Below are 14,196 nucleotides of genomic sequence, written 5' to 3'. Positions count from 1 at the left end.
AATGATTCACGTCTTTGTCTATGTTGGATATGAGAATAAGTTGAGGGCTAGTACTGTGCCTTGAGAAACAGAGCTTTTCACTGTGACAGCCTCTTGATTTTACTTTCTGTGGGATCTGTTAGAAGATTAAAAATGTATCTTCTCTCTTTTTCCAGTTAATTCTTTTTACAAGTATGTTATATACTATTACATCATGATCACACTTATCGAAGGTTTCTGTAAAGTCTGTGTATGCTACGTCTGCATTATGTTTGTCATCCAGTGCATCCAAGACCATGTAATGGTAAGAATAATTTAGTACAGCATTACAGTTGGTGTACCAAGTAACACAGCTTAACGGAACCTAACCACAGCTCTGCTGGACAATACAACTTATCTTACTGTCTCGCCTACTGAGTACACAAACAAGTTCATTTTTACACGTCAGTGCCTTTAACATAAAATGTTGCTAACATTATCAACTCGCTGCTATTATTACCAGTTTTCAGCTATGTCAACAATTTGCTACCGTGAATATCAGTTTATTGATATCGTGACTATTTCATTGTCATGTAATGAGTTAATCAAACAATTGCAAGTCCATTAGTCGCAATTCACAATCATATTTATCCTGAGTTCCAACCTACAGGCTATAAGCCACAGTAATTTTGGCGAAAGCCTATATTTTTCCCTTATATTATACCGAGAAATATGTTACGTGCTCCATCGCCAGGTAGTGAGGCCACTAGATCTCTGCCACCGGTATAAGGACCAAGCTGCAGGCTAGGAGCTGTTATCCTAAATCAGCTCATTTCCCAGCCCGGTCCTAACTGTAGAGTTTGCCAAGGTCATGACGCAAACCATAAAACCCTCCAGGAACGTACTACTGTCCTGTCACATGAGAATGAAACGAAATCCTGTTAAATGTTCGTCCTTTGTCAGGTTTGCTGGACTTTCCCTATCATAAAACATGTAGTGTATATCTTACAAACATTTATTTACATTCAGTACACACTTGCCTTTATTTTATTGTATTCCCCAGTATTATTTTTTTCTTGAAATATTTCTTGTACATTTAGGAAGCCTGATCAGAGAACGAGCCGCGGAGGCGATGATTCCAGAAACAGTTATCAGATAACATGTTAAAGAAAGATGGAGAATAACATTCCACTAGAATAAAGGAGTAAGTTACACTAGAGTGAAAGTATTAAGAGACACGTAAGTTCTCCTGTCTTCTAATAACATGTTTATTTTTCCACTATAATCTACCTTGTCCATGATTACTATCGCATTTGCTTTGTCTGTTTCCTCTACCTTAGGAAAGCTTTACTCAGACCTCTACAACACAAATGTCCTCAAAAATTTGGTAAGTTATACCCAGAATACAAAAGCAGACAAAGTAAATGCGACAGTAATTATGGACAAGGTAGATTATAGTGGAAAAATGAGCATATTATTAGAAGACAGGTATTTACGTACCCCTTAAGCACAATACAGCAACACTTATAATACTCACATAGTCGTGGAAGGCCTTAGCCTCGCTGGAGTGTTCGCACGTGTCCCTCCTCTCAGGTGCCGCACAATATAGGTCCCAGAATACACTGAAACACAACACTCGTTTAAGTAAATTACAAACACGTAACTATTAACAATTTATAAATAGGTTTATATACTAACATTATCTCTCAGTCTACAGCTGGATTTGAACCTGCGCAGTCTGCATCACAGTACTCAGTATGTTTGCCAAAAAGTACTGTGTACTCTGATGCAAACTGCGCAGGTACAAATCCTGCTGTGGACTGAGAGATAATGTTTGTAAATAATTTTACCCGTTTGCGAATTAAACAAACAGGTTAATATACACAAGAATAATTGTAATACTAAAACTAAAAATCATACAATAATAATGAGTATTACACATACAAGCAAACATACACACACACAGACATGTGCCTAGGACAAAATGGTAACTAACAGATCACTGGGGCACAAACTATGGGACTAATGTGGGCACGACTATGTACTTTACACCACACCTGTCTACCTACACTTCCACAATTCCCTCGTTTCATATAAAGAAATCGACTGTGCTACTCTTATGCCAGTTCTCGGCGTAGTAGGTGGGCAGGTAGCCGTTGGAGGGCCGGGCACCTTGACCACTTTTTTTTTGTTACAATAGTTATAATGTGGGTATTACACAAGGAGTAATATAGGTCGAGACAGAGCGCCACACTACAGAGCACAGCACACCAGCCGCACCAGAATACAAAACATTCACTCAAGGAATTTATTATTCATGAACTTTCATGTGGCATTCACTTCTTGAATTTATATTCTCCTCCCGGTGATGTACATACGACTCAAAACTGAATAAACTCACACATCATAAACCAATAACATTTAACAACTTTAATTTCACTGTCGTCCATTCAGTCGTCTCGCAAAAAAAAAAAAAATGTTAAGCTTAGTAAATATACCAGATGTAGCCTGTGATATTAAAAATGAGGCAGAAGATGAAAACAAGGATGACTAGGGAACAACATAGCCTAGTGTGGAGCAATATAGAGGCTTAGCTGGCCATTCACATGCTGGCCGAGACAATCACCAACACTACACAGGTGAGAGAGCTACAGGTGAAGCCTAACTTCCTATTACAGTTATTTTTTTCCTTAATAGACAAAACTGGGTACATCAGTAGTTTGTTGATACTTTACCCTACAATATACAATAGTTACACTGTGGGAAGAAAAGCTAGGTATGTTTGTCTGCCATACTCCATCACACAGGAAGGATTTTATGTATCAGGTAATTAAATTTTGTCAGCCTACGCTGGGTCCAGCAGCGTCATGTGTTTCACTCCGGCACAGCTGGAGTTGCTACCATTTAAGAATTACCATTTCTCGGGATACTTAATCTCACACGATTGGAAAGCATAATTCATGAAGAAATCATCATTAACGTAGTTGTAATAACACTATTGTAAAATCATAGACCGGAAGAGGATCGAAGCCATGACCAAAGGAGATATTACGGAACAAGATAAAAAAAAATGAACACACTTTTTTCTTGGATCAAACCTGATTACCTCCCGTTTCCCAGGTGGTGCTGTATGATCCTTACGGGTTTACTTCTCGCTGTTTCATCTCATGTATAATTCGTGTTTCCGATCTAAGTAAGTTCTCTCTATAGATCACTCTAATGTATTTCTGTAAAGACTGTTTTGTAATACTCACCAAACACATAATATATATTTTAATTTCTCCTTCAAATAAGAAAATAATAAAAGTATAGATGCGTGAATGGTATATAATACCGACAAGATGAAGGATTAGATGTGTGCAACATGTAGATACCCAGATGTTGCACGTGTCTAATTCATCAAGACTCTGGCCTGTGACCAGGCTCCGCCGGGAGTACAAACTCTCGAAACTCATCAAAGGTAAAAATATGGGTTAAGACAGGTGCATCACCCCCCCACCTCAAGTGAAAAGGTCAGTAGTGTGTGTGTGTGTGTGTGTGTGTGTGTGTGTGTGTGTGTGTGTGTGTGTGTGTGTGTGTGTGTGTGTGTGTGTGTGTGTGTGTGTGTGTGCGTGCGTGTGTGTGTGTGTGTGTGTGTGTGTGTGTGTGTGTGTGTGTGTGTGTGTGTGTGTGTGTGTGTGTGTGTGTGTGTGTGTGTGTGTGTAAGTTGAGCAGGAAGAACTGGCTGTCACAAGCCACCACCTACGGGTAGACCACTGTGGGTGTCAGCAGCTCCTCTCATACTCACACAGCCTCTCACCCACGAGAAAATATTCATATGTAAATGTGTGACACTGCTAAGCAAAATGTATGAGAAGCTCTAGTTGGTGAAAGGATTAACTTAATATTGTATATTGCTTATTATTATTATTATTATTATTATTATTATTATTATTATTATTATTATTATTATTATTATTATTATTGCGTGAGAAACTCTTGTCCTGCTGAAAGGATTAACTTAATATTGTATATTGTCCTGTTTTTAATATTATTATTATTATTATTATTATTATTATTATTATTATTAATGTGTGAGAAGCTCTAGTCCTGAAAGGATTCACTTAATATTGTATGCTGTTTATTATTATTATTATTATTACTACAGATCTGTAAGGGCCATACATCACCTGTGAGAAAAGGAAGGCAACATTATTCGAGGAACGGGAGGAGATACAATTCCTAGCATCAAGAGCCCCTCGCCAGCATCAAGGAACCTCATGAAAAGTGCAAGGATTCAAGTGATATGTAATTCAAACACTGTGGTGTACAGTGTGATTCGTGTTAGCGGGCCCCTAGTAGCAACAGCCTGGTTGAACAGCCAGTGTGGGGCTGAGTCGCGAAGTAACAAGAACCCTGAAAACTGGTACGTCACAGGTATGACAATTAAAAAAGTGAAGTGTAGGCTATAAGAAGGACAGAGGACAAGAGTAATTAAGAGCATCGACCTCCGTGTATAACACCGCACTACACAAATTAGCCAACACCACCACACTACACACAGTAACCACTACCTCCCTCCTTCAGCACATGAACCAACCCGACCCCACAGCCAGGCCGACAGGCTGGGGAGGGCCGACAGGCTCGGGATGAGAGAGCGTGAGGGAAGAGACGGAGCGAGACCAAGCTAACATAATAGTGAAGGATGCTGCTGCTGTTGGAAACTTCAATGCTCTCTCACACAGTGATCTGCACCGCTCTAATGTTGACAATACCTGTGGACTGTCTGCTGGACGCTCCCATCATTCTGCACACTCATCGTTCGCAACATTTCCTTCATTGCACACTAAACATTCGCAACATTCCCTTCATCTATGCACTCACCGTTAACAAGATTCCTTTCATTGCACATTCATCATTCCCTTCATATACACACTCACCGTTCACAACATTCCCTTCACATACACACCGTTCACATCATTCCCTTCATCCATACACTCAACATTCACAACGTTCCCTTCTCTTTCCCTCCTGAAGGTTACCTGCCTCCCCCTCCACCCTGGGACCTGAATCTCCCAGACACCCCCACCAACCTTGTGCGACCCCAAGACCTGTCACGTACACTGGGGGCAGGACACAACCCCAGTGACTCAACATATTATTTGGGAGGGCAGGAGGAGCAGGATCTGGTAGGTAGCATTAGGTAGTCGACATGCGTGAGTGAAGGTGAGGGGGCAATTACCAAGACCTTGCACCTCAGTAGCAACACCAGGGTCCTTGTACCCTGGCAGCCCCGCCTCACACCTCAGTAGCAACACCAGGGTCCTTGTACCCTGGCAGCCCCGCCTCACACCTCAGTAGCAACACCTGTGTCCTTGTATCCTGGCAGCCCCGCCTCACACCTCAGTAGCAACACCAGGGTCCTTGTACCCTGGCAGCCCCGCCTCACACCTCAGTAGCAACACCTGTGTCCTTGTATCCTGGCAGCCCCGCCTCACACCTCAGTAGCAACACCTGTGTCCTTGTATCCTGGCAGCCCCGCCTCACACCTCAGTAGCAACACCTGTGTCCTTGTATCCTGGCAGCCCCGCCTCACACCTCAGTAGCAACACCAGTGTCCTTGTATCCTGGCAGCCCCGCCTCACACCTCAGTAGCAACACCTGTGTCCTTGTATCCTGGCAGCCCCGCCTCACACCTCAGTAGCAACACCTGTGTCCTTGTATCCTGGCAGCCCCGCCTCACACCTCAGTAGCAACACCTGTGTCCTTGTATCCTGGCAGCCCCGCCTCACACCTCAGTAGCAACACCTGTGTCCTTGTATCCTGGCAGCCCCGCCTCACACCTCAGTAGCAACACCAGTGTCCTTGTATCCTGGCAGCCCCGCCTCACACCTCAGTAGCAACACCTGTGTCCTTGTATCCTGGCAGCCCCGCCTCACACCTCAGTAGCAACACCAGTGTCCTTGTACCCTGGCAGCCCCGCCTCACACCTCAGTAGCAACACCAGGGTCCCTGTATCCTGGCAGCCCCGCCTCACACCTCAGTAGCAACACCAGTGTCCTTGTACCCTGGCAGCCCCGCCTCACACCTCAGTAGCAACACCAGGGTCCCTGTATCCTGGCAGCCCCGCCTCACACCTCAGTAGCAACACTAGTGTCCTTGTATCCTGGCAGCCCCGCCTCACACCTCAGCAGCAACACCAGTGTCCTTGTACCCTGGCAGCCCCGCCTCACACCTCAGTAGCAACACCAGGGTCCCTGTATCCTGGCAGCCCCGCCTCACACCTCAGTAGCAACACCAGTGTCCTTGTATCCTGGCAGTCTTGCCTCACACCTCAGTAGCAACACCAGTGTCCTTGTATCCTGGCAGCCCCGCCTCACACCTCAGTAGCAACACCAGGGTCCCTGTATCCCGGCAGCCCCGCCTCACACCTCAGTAGCAACACCAGTGTCCTTGTATCCTGGCAGCCCCGCCTCACACCTCAGTAGCAACACCAGTGTCCTTGTATCCTGGCAGGCCCGCCTCACACCTCAGTAGCAACACCAGTGTCCTTGTACCCTGGCAGCCCCGCCTCACACCTCAGTAGCAACACCAGTGTCCCTGTATCCTGGCAGCCCCGCCTCACACCTCAGTAGCAACACCAGTGTCCTTGTATCCTGGCAGCCCCGCCTCACACCTCAGTAGCAACACCAGTGTCCTTGTATCCTGGCAGCCCCGCCTCACACCTCAGTAGCAACACCAGTGTCCTTGTATCCTGGCAGCCCCGCCTCACACCTCAGTAGCAACACCAGTGTCCTTGTACCCTGGCAGCCCCGCCTCACACCTCAGTAGCAACACCAGTGTCCTTGTACCCTGGCAGCCCCGCCTCACACCTCAGTAGCAACACCAGTGTCCTTGTATCCTGGCAGCCCCGCCTCACACATCAGTAGCAACACCAGTGTCCTTGTATCCTGGCAGCCCCGCCTCACACCTCAGTAGCAACACCAGTGTCCTTGTACCCTGGCAGCCCCGCCTCACACCTCAGTAGCAACACCAGGGTCCCTGTATCCTGGCAGCCCCGCCTCACACCTCAGTAGCAACACCAGGGTCCCTGTATCCTGGCAGCCCCGCCTCACACCTCAGTAGCAACACCAGGGTCCCTGTATCCTGGCAGCCCCGCCTCACACCTCAGTAGCAACACCAGGGTCCCTGTATCCTGGCAGCCCCGCCTCACACCTCAGTAGCAACACCAGGGTCCCTGTATCCTGGCAGCCCCGCCTCACACCTCAGTAGCAACACCAGTGTCCTTGTATCCTGGCAGCCCCGCCTCACACCTCAGTAGCAACACCAGTGTCCTTGTATCCTGGCAGCCCCGTCTCACACCTCAGTAGCAACACCAGTGTCCTTGTATCCTGGCAGCCCCGCCTCACACCTCAGTAGCAACACCAGTGTCCTTGTACCCTGGCAGCCCCGCCTCACACCTCAGTAGCAACACCAGTGTCCTTGTATCCTGGCAGCCACGCCTCACACCTCAGTAGCAACAGCAGTGTCCTTGTACCCTGGCAGCCCCGCCTCACACCTCAGTAGCAACACTATTGTCCCTGTATCCTGGCAGCCCCGCCTCACACCTCAGTAGCAACACCAGTGTCCGTGTACCCTGGCAGCCCCGCCTCACACCTCAGTAGCAACACCAGGGTCCCTGTATCCTGGCAGCCCCGCCTCACACCTCAGTAGCAACACCAGGGTCCCTGTATCCTGGCAGCCCCGCCTCACACCTCAGTAGCAACACCAGGGTCCCTGTATCCTGGCAGCCCTGCCTCACACCTCAGTAGCAACACCAGTGTCCTTGTATCCTGGCAGCCCCGCCTCACACCTCTAGTGCTCACCACGAGGAGAGAAGACAGTCGGCACTAGGATGGTCTAGTAATAAGTATGAGAATTGCAAGGGGAGAGCAGTGCTACATCTGACGTATTGAACATTTCCCCACCCTATTCTTTATTTTTCAAAGTCCATGAATGAACAGAATAATGGACGGGGGCTCGAACCGTGATACTGAGATTTAGTAGACCCAATGTTGTCCCAATGAGCTACGATGCTTACAATAGGAAGATTTGACAGACACCACTACTGTGACGTCTCTATCAGTTGCACCAACTGTGACCCCACTATGTCTTCCCACCAGACGAGCCTGGCCCATGGCTGGGCTCCGGGAGTAGAAAAACTCTTGAAACTCACCAAGGATATATCAAAGGTAAGCCATAACTTTCATGGTACATACATACACAAGCTGGACTACGTGCGGCCAGCAGTAAGAGATTAGTTGATCAGGCCCTGATCCACCGGGAGGCCTGGTCAAGGACTGGGCCGCGGGGGCGTTGACCCCCGGAACACCCTCCAGGTAGATGCCCCTCAAAACCATAAACTGGAGATAAAGTCGTAATAAACGAATGTTAATGAATAAAGAGAAGGATGGAAGGGGAACTGTTCATACAGTAACAGTTTACTAAGTCAGTTTCACAAAATTCCCACCTTTTCTACTCGCATTTTCTTTATTTTTTAGAACAATTTATTTCACGCAGGTTAGTTTAGGTCAAATTATGGTAGACTAAATAAACCTTTAAAACAAATAAAAAAATAGGCCGCGGGATTCAGAAAAAAAAACCGTTCAAGTGTGAACGTTTATCCCTCACGGGCACCAACAGTCTGACTGATCAGCCAGTAACCAGGAGGTCTGGTATGGGTGACCCACAGAAGCAATTACAATTAACTTACAAGCACAGCTGTAGCACCACGAGCGCTACAAGTTCATATTTCAACGTTTCGAGATTTTTCCCCCAGCCATCTCGTTGCCAGACGTATAGTAGCCGCTGTCTTTATTTAGTACATTTGCAGATTTCTGCCCTCTGCCCTCACCCAACCTAACTTAAAAGAAAATTTAACTAAAGTATTAAGAATATAAGGTTGGGCACCACGTGAGGAATGTGACAGTAATAGCGAGGATATTATTATTATTATTATTATTATTATTATTATTATTATTATCATCATCATCGTCATCATCATTTTAAGCGGTAAACCCAAAAGGGTCATACAGCTACATGAGAGGATATACGAGGTGTGGCACACTGTGGTGTTGGATAAGGCATGTGTACTCTAACAAGACATCACTTGGTGAAGCCTACTTGTTTACAAGCTTGGAGAGAGAGAGAGAGAGAGAGAGAGAGAGAGAGAGAGGGCGGGGGAACAGAGTGTAAATCCCCCTTATAACAAGTACAGTATATGTATGTATGTACGTACGTATGTGTCAGTATAGCTACTGAATTCCCTATACTTATACTTGTGTAGTATATTGTAGATCGTATCATCCATGTATATATTTAGGCTCCCTTTCAGTAGGCTCAGCGACTAGCATGTGTGACGTCACGTGATGCGCATGTGTGCGTGAGAATCTCTGTAACTCTCTCAGTTCTCCACGCTTAGGTCTACAGGCAACACAGGCAGTCTGGGCCTCTCCCTCTCACACTCTGCTAATATAAGTGTTACCATCCAACAAGTGTGTTTATCTCCAACCATCACATCTCCACGAACCCTCCCGACATATGTATGTATGTACGTACGTATATGTCGTGCCAAATAGATAAAACTGGCCAATTAACGAGAACTCATTTAATATTAAGTCCTTTTTAAATTTTCTCTTATACGTTTAAAGATATGTTTTTTTCATTTATGTTAATGTAAAATTAAATAATTTTGTACCAAAAGAACCTTAGAAAACTTACCTAACCTTATTATAACAAGCTCAATTTAATTTAGCCTAATTCAACTAAATATATGTTATATAAATTTACAATAATTTAATAATAGACAAATACAATGAAATACATTTTTTTCGTTAGATTCAGAATGATTATTACATACACAAATTTTCCCTTGCTCTATTCGGCAAGAAGAGCGTTGCTATTTAGGCCAAAATCGCAAGTTTTACTTATTCGCCACGACACACACAAACACAATGGTAGTGTGCAATCTGGTGCCTGCACACTACCATGCTCTGGAAACTTACCCTACTTCTCTTGTTGCTGCCTTTGCAACACTGCACAGCTCCTGATGACGCACTGAGAAGTGTGAAAGTACTTGAGCTAAAGATTTTCAACCCCCCCCCTTCCCGTGGCTTGTCTTGCATTGTTAAGATTGCCTGTCTGTGATTGTTTTGATAGTGTGACTTCAAAACTATTGTTTGGGGACCATGAAATTGACTCGTGTGAGGGCGTGCAACAGGGGGACCCTCTCGCCCCCTTTCTATTTTGTTTGGTCATCAAGGAAGTCACGGAGGCACTCTCCAGCGAGCTCAATATCTGGTTCCTGGACGACGGTACCCTGGCTGGCACAACAGAGTCTCTCCTGGAGGACATCAGTAAAATTAAAGACATGGGAGAAAGCCTGGGCCTTTCTTTAAACCCCTCCAAATGTGAAATAGTTTCTACCAATCAACAGTTGATACAGAATATTAGTACCGTTTTACCAGGAGCACGAGCCATTGATCCAGCCAATAGCACTCTCCTCGGTGCTCCTCTTGGGTCCAATGCCATCGATCTGGTCCTAGGAAAAAAAGTCTCAGACCTCCGGACGATGGAAAGCAGGATGAAAGACATTGACACACACGATGCCTTCTACCTACTCACCAGGTGCCTGTCAACGCCAAAACTTACCTATTTTCTGAGATGCTCCCCAGCCTTCAGCAGTCCAAAACTCAAGGAATATGACTCTCTCCTGAAGGCCATGCTAGAGAGTGTATTGAATCTTTCCCTTGACGATGGACAGTGGTTGCAAGCCTCACTTCCGGTCAGGCTTGGAGGGCTGGGAGTACGCAGATCCTCCCAGATTGCTCTACCAGCTTTCCTATCCTCTTCCATTGCATCAAACGAGTTGATAAGACAAATTCTTCCTGACACCCTCAGTGACTCAGCAGGAATAGAAGACCCTAGCTATGTCAGTGCCATCACCGAATGGGAGACTCTTGCTGCTCCAGCACCAAACCCTAGTGCAGCACTGGCTCACAAACAGTCAAGCTGGGATAGCCCAATTGCTGAAAAGGTGCTTGCCAACATGCTCAGGGCTGCAACATCAGATAGGGAGATTGCCCGTCTCCAGGCTGTGAGTGCACCTCACTCCGGGGACTTCCTCCAAACAGTTCCCATATCGGCAATGGGAACGCGACTCGACCCTAAGACCCTCCGTATTGCAGTGGCTCTGCGCCTTGCTGCCCCAATTCACACAGAATATATGTGTATTTGCGGCGAAGTGCAAGCAGACCAATACGGACTACATGGTCTTAACTGTTCCAAAACCAAGGGCTGGCATGCAAGACACAATGAGGTCAACGACATCATTAAGAGAACCCTTGCTACAGCTGGATGCCCTGCCGAGAGGGAGCCACGATCACTTGCAGCAAACAATACCCACAACCCAGCAAACCGCCCCGACGGGATCACCATCTATCCTTGGAAGAATGGCAAGCTCTTAGCATGGGACTATACCTGTGTGTCCACACTGGCTGACACCTATATCCATCACAGTGTGGGGCGACAGGGAGGAGCTGCTGACCACAGGGAGGAGTACAAGATCAGCAAGTACAGGGACATTAGCCAACAGTATCAATTTGTCCCAGTGGGATCGGAGACCTTGGGATCATGGGGAAAAAATGCCACACGTTTCCTTAAAGAATTGGGTTCCAGACTCATCGACACCACCAGGGACCCAAGGGCAGCCACTTTCATGTTCCAGCGCCTCAGCGTCGCCATCCAGAGGGGAAATGCTTGCTGCATACTTGGCTCACGTCCAGCCTCGGAGGAGCTGGAGGAAATTCATCATCTTTGATACATTGTGCCATTGTATTCATGTTTATGTTTTTTTCTGTAAATGTATTTTGTTTATTAATAAATGTTCACATAGAATTAGAAACATATAGGGGGTGGTAGGAGAAGAAAATATTCAAACAGCTCCGGGGAGAACCTTGAGTTTTCTCTGAGGTACGTTTATTGTCTTCTCTGAGGATGAGGGTCCCCATTCCAGCTATAGAGGTGGTACTTCCCTATATTTTATATATATATATATATATATATATGTCGTGCCGAATATGTAAAACTGGTCAATTAGCAAGAACTCATTTAAAATTAAGTCCTTTCTAAAATTTTCTTTTATACGTTTAAAGATATATTTTTTTTCATTAATGTTGGTGTAAAAATTTATAATTTTGCACCAAAAGGAACTTAGAGAACTTACCTAACCTTATTATAACAAGAGCAATTTATTTTAGCCTAACCCAACTAAATATATTTTAGATTTGTTTACAGTAATTTAATACTAAACAAACACAGTGAAACATTTTTTTCGTTAGGTTCAGAATGATTTTGGCGAAATTATTGCATACACAATTTTCACTTGTCCTATATGGCAAGATGAGCGTTGCTATTTAAGCCAAGATGGCAAGTTCTGCCTATTCGGTACGTCATATATATATATATATATATATATATATATATATATATATATATATATATATATATATATATATATATATATATATATATATATATATATATATATATATATATATATATGCAAAACAACCACTGTTGTTTTGCATATTCTGAAATCACCGGTTTACTGTGATCTTATTGCATATATATCACTGAACATCTTTCATATGTGATTTTATTTTGTGCTGGTCCCATAGAAGTTAGCATAAAAGTAGCCTTTCATAAATTCATGCAGGACTAATCGAGTGAAGTATCGAAATAAGATGCGAAAAATGATGAGACTCTGGAGTTGTGAAGGTTGTGAAGAATCTCTTACAAGTTGCCTCTGTCATGGTCAGCCAGGGCAGAGTGACTGCCACTCAGTACAGAGGGATCTTGGCTTTGTGAGGAGGATAGTGATGTGGAGGGGGATATTCCCACCCCTCTACCCTGTAATGAGAACAATCACATTAAGTCGTGACTAACACCCACACCATCCACCGACTACGACCCAGCGGGAACCCCACCCCAATGCTCATCTCCCATCCCCCCCCCCTCCAATCAACCAGGTTTCCCCGTCCTAGCGCGCGCGCCTGTGGTTTAAGAAACTGATGAGTAAGTTGCATGAATTAGTGAAGATAGTGGTATGGGAAGGGGTGGGATGAGTAAGGTAAGGGTAGTATGAGAGAGGGATGGGTGTGATGATGGTTGGGGTTGAAGAAGTGAGAGGAAGTGGATAATCCTGGTCAGTTCAGGTAAGCAGTGTTTCACGTCGCCTCACCCAAGAAACATCACTAACCAATGTCAGTTACATGACAAATTATCGTCAGAAAGGTGAGAACTTGATTATCGTTCATCACAACATGGGTTCCATGTTCATTATGAGGACAAACTGTTTTCCAGCTCACACGAATAATAGGAAACAATTCATTTACTGTGTTCATTAGGGTGATACTTTGGAGGAGTTTCAAGTCTTTCTACTCCCGAAGCCCGGCCATGGGCCAGGCTCGTCTCGTGCTAGCTTGGTCAACCAGGCTGTTGCTGTTGGTGACCCGCAGCCCCACTGCTGGTGGAAATTAATTTGTGTCTGAACTGAACTGACAGGCTAACATCCTAATGTACTTCTCCCACCATGTTCATCCTCTCTTAGCATTTCCCAATATTTAGTTTTATCATCTACATTTTTGTAGCGTCTCCCAGCCACCCCTCCTGTTCCTGTTCCTGTTCCTCCTCCTCCTCCTGCTCACCTGGTGGCCTCCCTCCTGCCTCGTCCCAGCAGGTGGTTCACCCTGGCGGAAGTTGCAAGTGTACAGGGTTGGCTGGCCGCATAACCACGCCTTCTACCTCCACCTTCTACACACCTACTCTCCGTAGTGTATACAGACTTTTGCAAAATTCTTCAATACTTGCACTCGTGGTTTAATAAGCACAAAAGGCGTTAAAAAAGGAATAACTTGAAATGTGAGAAGATGGATTTATAACCTAGCAAACTGAAGCACATAGTAATAGTGAACAAAGTAAATTCAGAGGTTGCCATAGTGAAAAGCTCTTTCCCAAGGCACAATTCTCGACACAATTCTGCTTCTCATCCTCAAGTGCGACAGACGAAACAAATCACTGATGAAGAATTTGGCGCATGTGCAACATCTGTGTATTTTTATTTGTAGACGTTTCGCCATCCAGTGGCTTTATCAATACTGATTACCTCGTCTTTTGTATATAGTTCTATATTGCACAGCATCGTCCTTTAGTAGGTAACAC

The 14,196-nt window shown here is 45.2% G+C and overlaps 1 protein-coding gene across 18 annotated transcripts in view; it reads right to left on the bottom strand.

Annotated features, from left to right (window-relative positions):
- The window catches only part of Ssdp (Sequence-specific single-stranded DNA-binding protein), an 876,306-nt gene that overhangs the window by 711,893 nt on the left and 150,217 nt on the right, over positions 1-14,196 (bottom strand). For all 18 annotated transcript variants that reach the window (XR_008407936.1, XR_008407935.1, XM_053785328.1 and 15 more), the window contains exon 4: positions 1,496-1,580. Coding sequence is in view for 16 of the 18 variants with exons in the window: in XM_053785328.1 (XP_053641303.1) it covers positions 1,496-1,580 (85 nt within the window). In the remaining 2 variants the exon portion in view is untranslated. The remainder of the gene's footprint in view (positions 1-1,495; positions 1,581-14,196) is intronic.

Source organism: Cherax quadricarinatus, chromosome 35 (assembly GCF_038502225.1).
Source record: "Cherax quadricarinatus isolate ZL_2023a chromosome 35, ASM3850222v1, whole genome shotgun sequence".
NCBI lineage: Eukaryota > Metazoa > Arthropoda > Malacostraca > Decapoda > Parastacidae > Cherax > Cherax quadricarinatus.
This window is presented reverse-complemented; position numbering and strand designations above follow the sequence as displayed.